This window comes from Phragmites australis, chromosome 17, assembly GCF_958298935.1.
Source record: "Phragmites australis chromosome 17, lpPhrAust1.1, whole genome shotgun sequence".
NCBI classification, from domain to species: domain Eukaryota; kingdom Viridiplantae; phylum Streptophyta; class Magnoliopsida; order Poales; family Poaceae; genus Phragmites; species Phragmites australis.
In genome coordinates, this window is record NC_084937.1 from 3,536,984 (window position 1) to 3,547,583 (window position 10,600).

Below are 10,600 nucleotides of genomic sequence, written 5' to 3' on the forward strand. Positions count from 1 at the left end.
TTTAGAGGGGGCTTAGGTTGAGGTTTGGTCGAAATCTGTTTCACCCTCGTTCTGAAAACCGTCAGTTTTGTGCAGTCCCTGTTCAACGTTGTTTTTGGGCATGTTAGCTTCTGAAATAAATTTGCCTACCATAGAAAAAGTTGTAGGAGACTTCAATATATTTCTTTTGGCACCAAGATTACCCTCATAACATCTTTAGTTTGAGATATATCATTGTTTCAACTTGACTGATTTTCTCTGTCAAGAATCTGGACAGTAATAGATTAAACTAGTTTTTTGCCATCATTTTGGAATAATTTTAGGATTCGATATGAAGAAAAGTTGTAGAGTTTTTCATAATCTTTCCAACTGCGTAGAGAACGTTATCATAAGATGAGTAGAACTCCAGTTATGGCCTCTTAAAAGTTGCTGCTGTTATTTCATCGTCAGAAAGTTCAGTCATGTTCAGAGCATGTTTTGGCCACCTTAGGGGCTTCAAATACAAAAAGCTATAACTCGAAAGTGGTAGACAATGAAGTTTTATAGCTTCTGTGAAATGTTTAGAATTTTCAGATTTGTGTATTAATTACGGGAAAATGTGAAGTTTTCTGTCAGACTTTTCGGTACAATTTTCAATGTTGTTTTCAACAGCAGATTAGAGGCTCATATTGACCTGATAAAAATATGATTTCTTCATGAAAGATTTATCCATTGCTGTGTAGTTTCCAAAAGTATATTTTTTTGCTATGATATCAATTGCAGAAAAAAAAGATATGAAAATGTGAAGCCCTACTGCTTTTATCGGTAGAAGGATGTATATGCTGTTTTTGTGGTTCTCTTTTGAGCGATGGCTTGGGGTGTTAGGATCGTGTTTCCTATTGTATATGCATGATTGCATGAATATTTTGATGATGTGTGGTTCATAATCAGGTGGTGGTGCTCTTGATCGTGTTTGAAGGTTGTCGGTTGTATCGAAAAAAGGCAAGTAAACGTAGTGGTTGCTTTGCTACTAGCTTTAACTTGCTATTCATTCTACCTCCATCTAAATTATATGTTCAGAACCATGATCCATTAATATGAACTGATTAATTGATGTTTTTGATTAGGTGAGGCATGATTACTTGTTTATATGTGGTTATGTTGCCTTATGCTCTCATATCCATGAAGATTGTTATTATTGTGGTATATGTGGTTGATGAAGGCTATGAGGTGATGTGGTATTTACAGTTTCATATGCATTCATTTGCATTGCACCTTATATGAAGTAATATGTCGCCGTTTGCTGGCCGCGACTTGTACCGGTACGCGCCGTACGTTACCCGAGGAGGGGTACAGTGCAGCTTTACACCTTGTTGGGTGTAAAGGCAGTGGACATGCATTTGCATTGCATTTGTATTTTGCAGTATTTAATTGAATTGTTTCCTATTATTGAAGTGGATGTTGAGAAGCGAATGCCTCTGCAGAAGATATGAGGATGCGGTTTAATCTTTTTAGATGAGGTTTATGATAATCTTGGATGTCTAACTTGGTTTATTTTTATGCTATTGTTACTCTCTTTTAAATTGATGTCTAATGAACTTGTAGTTTAAATAGCTCATTAAAGCAGTTTGCTTGCTGAGATTTTATATCTCACACCTTTTAATAACCTTTTCAGGTGCTTGATGCTTGCTTGCTTGGACGGGATGGGAGTAGCAGCACTTCTACACGTTATAATCACACATATTAATGCAGTAGTGGTGTTGTAATAATAATGCAAGTATTGGAGTTGTTTATCTCTTAGTGTTGCTTAGCGTCGGTAAACTTGTTTTAGTTTGCTTTGTTGGAGGTCAAAAATTTAATGCCTTAATGCATTGGTTTTGCTAGGATACTTATGTGTTAGTGTGCGGTTTTATTTATGCACCCTATATCTATGTTGTTACTTCCGCTTTATCATATTTTAAAGGAGGTGCTGCCAAAAATTTATAATTTTTGCAAGTCAAGTGGAGTAGTTTGTAGTAACATTTCAGGCTTTCGCGGTGTCTGGGGTGTTACAATACAGGCATCACACACTGATTTATTCGACTCAAACAAACATGGTAGATTATTTTGACTAAGGACTTGCTTGACTACTTGTGATGAAGGATGACCAAGACGACAATACCACTATTCTTGTGGAATCCTGACACCATGGAACACCTGTTTTGGATTGGTCAACTAGACATGGTAGAGACTACCCGAACATTGACCCTCAAGAAGAACTTCCCTTGTATCCTGATCCTTCACAAGAAAATTGTCATGATGAAATTCAAAGAAGGTGTTGTTGTCACGAGAGAATTTTTGTACAGAAAGAAGATTCTTGTTCACTTGAGAGACATGAAGAATATTTTTCATGAGAAGCGATCGAGATGTAGTAGGAAAATGTGCTTGGCCAATATGAGTAATACGCATACCTAACCCATTTGCGGCATGAACCTTGTCCTTCACATACATGCGGTCGAGGTCATTGGTGAGATGATCCGTCACCCCGATGTTAGCGTACCATGTGGGATCAACAAGAAAAGCTTGAGTGGAGGCTACCGCAACAACCTTATCGTCATCAGCTTGGTATGAATGGTCGAACCGATGATATCACTTTAGGGCCACATGCCCAAACTTGCCACAGACTTGACATTGCGAGCAGCCAGATCCAGCATTGGAGGAACCACCAGACAGTGACTGTGCAAATGAATTCTGCCGCCCATGGCCGCGCCCTCTGTTGCCGAAGTTGCCACCCCAAGAGAATTGCTTGCCACCACGATCACCTCCTGTTCCTCTTCTGGCAAAATTTGCCGAGTGATCTTCAGGCTGCAGGCTAGGGCTCTAACTCTCCAAGCGCATCTCATGACTCATCAGATGCCAAAGAGATCGTTAAGGGTCATTGGTCCAGCCCGTGTGGTCACAGATGTCACAAGAGGGCCATAATTTGCATCTAGGCCTGCGAGAATATAAGAGATAATTTCTTCATCAATCAGAGGCTAACCACGGCGCCGAGGGTATCAGCAAGATTCTTGACTTTGTTGAAGTAGTCAGCCACGGACATCTCGTGCTTCTTCATGTTTGCAAGTTGAACACGTAGTTGCATGACGCGTGCTGTGGACGTGGATGCATACAACAGCTCCAGGGCAGTCCAAACCTCATGAGAGGTACTAAGGAAGAGGACTTGCCCTAGAACACCCTCCGAAGGTGTCAACAGAAGAGTACTAAGCACCATCTGATCACGTTGAAGCCACACAAGGTACTTCGGATTGGGTTCCTGAGTGGCACCGTTTTTTCCAGTCTTCGTGACAGTCTTTGGCGGACATGGGAGAGTGCCGTCGACAATCTCTAGAACCTGCATCCCTCACAAGTATGGCATGATCTGTGCCCTCCACATCAGATAATTTTCTCGCGTCAGCTTGATGTTCAACACATGGTTGAGCAAAGGAGTTGGGAGGATGCCAAGGAACTAGGATGATCCACCGGCGGTGAGTGCACCGGAGGAAAGGGCTGTTGTGGATAAAGTTGAAGTAGACGTCGTGGTTCAGGTTATGGCTCTTGATACCATGAAAGTAAACAAGAGATAGATTGAATCCCCGCACCAAAACACTTCGGGATGGATCTTTATGTATAATGAGGCAATCGCCTGTTGGTTGAGATACAACAAGATTACATCAAAATATTAACAACCCTACATGCTTATCTCTACATAACATACTTCAAAGTTTATCTTGGTAACATTCATAATATATGTAGCACGAGGGGTGTAATGAAGAAAGAAGATCCAAGAAGTCTAAGAAGAATTTGACAGCCACATTACCAAACCTTAAGACGCGTTTAGAAACTATGGTTACCATGCCATCCCGCATTGTTTTTTTCTATAATACAATATATGTGTATTTCTACTGCGTGTTAAAAAAAAGAAAATACAAAGAATAAACACTACAAGTTGCCGTGCCACCTCACTTTGGTTGCATATCGGGATTCACATGCCAGTGGCCACTGCGCAGCCACAAGGAAGCTTACCGGCGCCGCCGGTTCACACCCTCCAGCCTTCTCCGCCTTGACCCTCCACCTCTTGCTCATAGATATTTTTCTTGTATTTTTCATCTCTCCTTCCTCACCAGCTGCTCCGCACCTTCGTTCCGATCTGTGCGCCACCTAATCGCCCGATTGACCTCGAAATCTCGATCCTTTACTAGATAGATAAATAGATATATTCCTTGCTCAGTTCAGATTTTCTTGTCTTCTTCTTGCCTTGTTCTGCATGTCCAATCGCTCCTCGATTTTGTGCTCTCCGGTCCTGCTTGATCTGTTGGTTTTTTTCTCTCTCTCTCGCTTTCTTGTCCTTTTCTCTGTGTAAGAGCTCAGTCTTGCTTCTTCATCTCGGTCTTCATAAAATTCGATTCCATTTCCACTTCTCGCGGTCAGAAATTAGTTCTTTCTGTTGCGTTGGTGAAGAAAAAGGGGGCGGTTTAGTTAATGATAGCAAACATGAACTCCGATTCTTAGCTTAGTTTGCTGGCCAAAGATGAGATCTTTTTGAGTTGTATGGTCTCGGCCAAAGATGAGATCTTTTTGAGTTGTATGGTCAAATCCATTCTCAGCACCGATGTCTCCATGGGCTCTTCTCCCTTCTCTCCTCCTCCTCCTGTGCTGCTCATCTGTGGCTATCGCTTCCACCTCTGAGCCAACCCTTTCACGGGCTGCTTGTGGAGACGAGCAAGTTGCCGTCTTGGGCGCCTCTGGTGGCCTCCTCAACCTGTCGGTCAATGGGAATTTGGTGCAGGACCGTGTTGTTGGCTGCGAGAAGCTCCGGTCCTACTTCCGGAGCGGTTGCCTCCGCTGCGACGAGCTGTCAGATGCGTGGAGGGGTGCGGTGAAGCAGTACTGTGGCGAAGGGAGCGAATCAAGCTATGGTAAGTTGATTCTTTTATGTTCGTCATTGCTAAGTCAAATGATAATTTGGCGAGCCTTGCAACTGCTCCCGTACTGTATTGCAGTAATGGTGCAAATTGGAGTTCATGCCAGCTTCAGTAATTTCTTTTAGTAGTAAGAAAGATATGGCTTTGATGTGCATCTCTGGAAATTTGGTGACACGGTGTTTGTTCTGTTATGCACAAGAAACGATGGAGGATGGGATTTAATAAAACCTGAAAATTGTTTTCTCATATATATCTTTTAGTATGAATCTAAAAATACATTGCCTAATGGTAAGTAGATTGGTGAGAAATACGGTATCAGATATACCTCAAAGTTGCATACAAATCAGGAATGTATACCTTCAATAACATTGTGAAATGCTCGATTGAAGTATGCAAATTTTGGGGTCAGGTTATGGCCGCAGTCCATGTGTTGAACTGACCAAAGCGATAGCTATCTGATGCCACCTGTAATACCTGCATTGTGACCTTCCTGAATATTATGGTTGTTTTCCTTGTTTCTGACATAGCTGTTAATTGTTTCTTACAAGATCTCCAATTTTATTACATGTCATGCAAGTGTGCAACTTGCAGATGACAAAGATTGTTTGCTCGGTCATTCTCCTCATAGTGTTTTGCTATCTCTTGTAACAACTTCAGCTCAAAATGTAACAAGGAAGCTTTTGAGGCAGCCCACAGCGAATAGTGCAAAAATTGATTATGACCCATGTCAAAGCATGAGCTTGCACGAAAATAATCAGCATACCAATGATTCTTCAGAAAAAGAGGGTCATCTCCTGGTGGTGCCAGGTGTGATTCTCCTGTGCTGCGGTCTCATGTTTCCATGCTTTCATGCCGAGAGGAAAGAAGCCAGCAGGCACCACACTGCAACTATTGAGCGTAATGCAGGTGAGTCCATGTCTTATCTTCATTTCTTTTTTTAATACTGTCTCAAAACCAATTCTTACTGTCTGTTCTCATAAAAAAAATTCTTATTGTCTACAAGGTATGCTAGGGTCTAAACACACGAGACAATGGTTGTTCTGACTTAGGCCTGACTAATTTTGTAGTAAGGGGAATTGATCTGAATGTTTTAAAAAGTTGTATAGTTCACTCATTGTTCGTACATGAGAATTTACTTGTACTAGACTAGGGAAAAAAAACTGAGATTACCTTTCCTTGAAAATTTTGAACTGATGTAGATTTACAGTTTGTGTTTCACTCATTTATCTTATTGCTTTTACCCTATATCTTGGAAGAAAATTAGTCCTGATGGTGCCATTATTGTTCGAGAGATGGCTCTCTCTTTTGATATGGGCTGCAACTTCTTGTGAATATTGCTATTTATTTATTTTCCGTGGAGTTGTTCCAAAGTCTAAAGTCAATGGTCAATTTTATTAAGATTTGAGTACATATGATAGTTTAGGAAAAATCAGGGCTATATAACTTAAATCACTGCTGCTTATGCAGTTGTTGATATCAGGATAACTCGATTTATTTTTTTTGGTGGTATGTTGAGCTTGGGACTAAAGGTTTTGTTGTTATTGTATATTGATCTAGTCTGAATGAAGGTTGAACTAACTCAGAATTATCATTTGTTTTTGCCAATTTTCTAACCTAAGTGATACTCACTAATTACCAACCCAACTACTTCTACTAAGCTCATTTACATATTAGTCCATCGATGCTATCTTCCAACACGGTAAGCTGATTTGGATGAGAGTGACATCTAGTTAGTTTTCAAATGCTACCACGTAAACTTGGATGCCATTGTCTCAATTCTAATGTGTACCTAGTGGCTTTTGCTGTTCTATTAGTGGCAATATCACTCATCAATAATGTGACACTAATAATATCATATATCACTGTAATATTGTTTGAATATTGTCCTTAACGACCAGTTGTGTCTTCCCAGTTGAATCAATTTCATCCTTTGAAGTAAGCACGTCAGCCGAGAAGGTTCCACCGACCCCACACCGTATACCTCCAAGCCCGTCTAGATTCGCACCGTCTCCACAAATAGCTCGAGTTGGATCCGTCGACTTAACTCTCCAGCAGATTCTGAGGGCGACTCAGAACTTCTCACCTTCATTTAAGTTAGGCGAAGGAGGATTTGGGATGGTCTACAGGGCTGTATTACCAGATGGCCATGTTGTTGCAGTCAAGAGAGCTAAAAAGGTAGTTCAATGCTGTCTTATGTCTTATTTTTTGCTTGTTACTAATTAAATTATCTTGACTATTCTCATTCATAACTTGCTTCACTATCCTGAGTTCAATTTCATTCCTCACCAACTTATGTTGGCTGCTCATGTTTATTTCACTATATTCGATCAAATTTAGAACTTTTTGATGATTGATTTGTAGCACAGCTCAATAGCTACTAGAGTTCTTCTAGTAATTTACCTGGCAACTAACTATGGATCAAGTTCTTTTGGTTTCTGCTATGCTACGTATAATGAGTTTTACTACTTTTTACAGGATCAGTTTGCAGGTCCGAGAGACGAGTTCAGCAACGAAGTGGAGTTGCTTGCTAAGATAGACCACCGAAATTTGGTGAGGTTACTGGGTTTTACTGATAAAGGAAATGAGCGTATTATCATCACTGAGTACGTTCCAAATGGCACTCTGAGAGAACATCTGGATGGTAAATTGTACTTCCCATTTCGTTCTCTTCAATTTTCAATTTTCATTTTAAGAGCTTCAATGTTTATATGGGTTCCTTCATTCCGCAGGTCAACATGGAAGAGTCCTTGATTTTAATCAGCGCCTAGAAATTGCAATCGATGTTGCTCATGCGCTTACTTATCTGCATCTGTATGCAGGTAGGTTATCTACTGTCTTTCTCACAACATACCTAATTGTGTAAATATCGTTGCAATGTGCTTTTTTGTATTTTATTCAGTAGTTTCCACTGTTTTGCCTCAGAAATGTGCCAGCAGGTTCAGCAAAGTAATATTTCTGTTTCTGATGCCATTATCATTATCCAGTAATTATATGGAATTGAATGAAATTTTTGTGAGAAATTAAAACATTTAATTCAGGAGAAATGTTTTGTCCACTGAATTATATGATTGCATCATGTGGACTAAAGATACCATAATTTGTTTTCTTTGGCATTGGTTATACCCAGTTCCAATGTTTTTTTTCAATTAAGATTGTTTTGGTTGATGTTGTGGAAGGACTGAGAACTTTTATATTGTGAACAGAGAAGACAATAATTCATCGTGACGTGAAGTCATCAAACATCCTGCTGACTGACAGCTACCGGGCCAAGGTGTCTGACTTTGGATTTGCAAGAAGTGGCCCCAGTGACACAGAGAAGACACACATATCAACGAAAGTCAAAGGAACAGCTGGCTACCTTGACCCTGAGTACCTGAGAACGTACCAGCTGACTCCTAAGAGTGATGTCTTCTCCTTCGGCATATTGCTTGTAGAAATTATTTCTGCTCGCCGACCTGTAGAGCTAAAGCGGACCCCTGAAGAGAGGATCACTATCAGATGGGTATGTATGGATGACTTCTTTCATTTCCAGTGGTGTACTTGAACTAAAATTAGAGGCTAGCGTCAAGCTACAATTTTGCAATTGTCCTAGTTGAAGGGATGCGCTTAACATAAAAGGCCACGCTTCTTCATGCAACTCTGGTACAGAGTGAGTGTTAGGGACTGGGCATTGGCCTGGGGCCACTGGTTCAGCGGAGCACAAGGGCAGCAGCAGCACGCCATCTAGAGAAGATAAGGGCTAGTCGGTTGGTTTGTTAGCATCCTTGGTTAGTCAGTAAGTCAGCTTGTTAGATGGTTTGTTAGATAAAATCATTTAGCTGAATCTGTTAGCTAGTTGTTAGGAGCCGGCCTATAAAAGAAAGGCATATGGCAAGCTGTAGGATTAAGCAAGAAGAAACCCTAAAGAGCAGTCAGAGCCTTCGAGAGGAGGGTGACTAGCCGGTTTCTTCCTGCTATTCCATCTACCCTAATCCATCCATATCAGTGAGTCTAATTAACATCACAGTGGTTTCAGTTGGGTATTGTGTCAATACAGTTAATTTTATATGTAATTGCATGAAAACAGAACCACTAGCTAGATTACCTTTAATAAGTTCATTTATCTGCTTTTCACTCTCTTTCGCCAATCTTGAGAAAACTGAGTACAAAAACTTTATATTTGTGCAGACTTTCAAGAAATTTAATGAAGGAAACATCAGAGAGATATTGGACCCGTTGCTGGAGGATCATGTTGATGATGAGGTGCTTGAAAAGATCCTCAGCTTGGCGTTCCAGTGTGCTGCTCCGACGCGGGAGGACCGTCCGACTATGAAGGAAGTCGGGGAGCAGCTGTGGGAAATAAGGAAAGAGTACGGAAAGAGCGTCAGGAAGGTGTGAAGATTATGGAGGATATCAGCTCTTTCAAGGCTTTCCTTCAACTACTTCCCAAGCATGCAAATTCTTCGCACCATTGTATGCATATCTTATGAATATGTTTCTGACCTGACAAATGTGGTCTGAGCAATATACAGAGTGGGATAGCATCTCCAGCAATTTGTATTTTCCTTGTCTATCTGTTTGCAGTGTGCTCCATGGAGTTACAATTCTTTTAGTGAATGTATATCTGGGAGTTCTCACATTTCTTGTTACAATTTAAGTGAATTGGAACAGGATATAATCAAATGAAATAGGCTCTAATTGGGCAAAAGAGAGAAAAAAAGGAACAATATGCCACTGATGCACATCTATTAAAACTACAGGCACTGTTCAAGGAAAGCAATGTCGCTGGGCAATCAAGTATTCTCTTTTAGCTTTATATTAAAGGATTTTACTGTAGTAATATACATTACAACATGGTAACTTCCTTTGATTCTCATGGTAGGCATTTGATTGTATACCACAAATCAAGGAATTATGTTGAGATAATGACTCCCTGTTGTTAAATTTATCTGCTGATTTAAGTATATTCAGCGTCAAGGTCAACTTATCTTAGTTTTGTACGCCCAGATGTGCAAACATGTTTAACTCTCATCTTGCTACGATGAGTTACATCTTGATTTGTAAGTTCTTTGGTAATATGTGCGATATGTGAGTGCAAGTGATGAATATTGACATTAGCAACTATGTACAAAATTTCTTGCTGGAGGCATATTAACTAACCAAGTGTGAGAGTGTCTTGGTATGCCTCTTGAAGTTAGCAGCACTAAATTAATTGACCTGGCAATGGCAGTTCAAACCCTGGTGCATCTTGCTGGTATAAATTCCAGGTTGGCTATGTACCGACAAGAATTGAAGAAGTATTCACATTTCTAAATAATCTTGCTGGATCTATTTACGAAAATGTTGTGAATATGTAATTCAGTTGATGCAATACAAGGCTGTACAATAATTTACGGAGAGCATTTTGGATCAAATGAAACCAGTATATAGAAATTGCAACGTTTTTATGATATTCTACTGTGTCTATAACCGAAATTATATGTTAATTTTGTAACCCGCGCAACGTGCAGGGTTTCCTGCTAGTTTAAAGTACAACAAATGATGCGGTAGCTGTACATCTGGATTCCTTGACTCCTTCAAGTAAGTGACTGTTTGGTAGAACTTCCTGATTAGCTTTCAAAGTAAATTCAGTGAAAACTCTACCAAATAATAGTTTGCAGTTTTTAGCTCTCAGAGTGATTTCGTGGGAGTGATTATCTGAAATAAACTAAATGCTGAGAGTT

General features: G+C 40.1%; 1 protein-coding gene and 1 non-coding gene across 2 annotated transcripts; one reads left to right on the top strand and one right to left on the bottom strand.

Annotated features, from left to right (window-relative positions):
* Positions 1-2,834: 2,834 nt before the first annotated feature.
* Positions 2,835-2,972, bottom strand: LOC133898013 (small nucleolar RNA Z247). The gene has a single exon (XR_009906033.1). It is a non-coding gene; the product is annotated as a small nucleolar RNA Z247 (small nucleolar RNA).
* A 975-nt stretch (positions 2,973-3,947) lies between these two features.
* LOC133896822 (calmodulin-binding receptor-like cytoplasmic kinase 3) lies at positions 3,948-9,514 on the top strand. The gene is made up of 7 exons (XM_062337469.1): positions 3,948-4,892; positions 5,556-5,804; positions 6,811-7,073; positions 7,374-7,539; positions 7,628-7,717; positions 8,102-8,400; positions 9,066-9,514. Exons 1-7 carry the CDS (start codon positions 4,586-4,588, stop codon positions 9,273-9,275), a joined length of 1,584 nt encoding a protein of 527 aa, XP_062193453.1. The 5' UTR covers positions 3,948-4,585; the 3' UTR covers positions 9,276-9,514.
* The last annotated feature ends 1,086 nt before the right edge of the window (positions 9,515-10,600 follow it).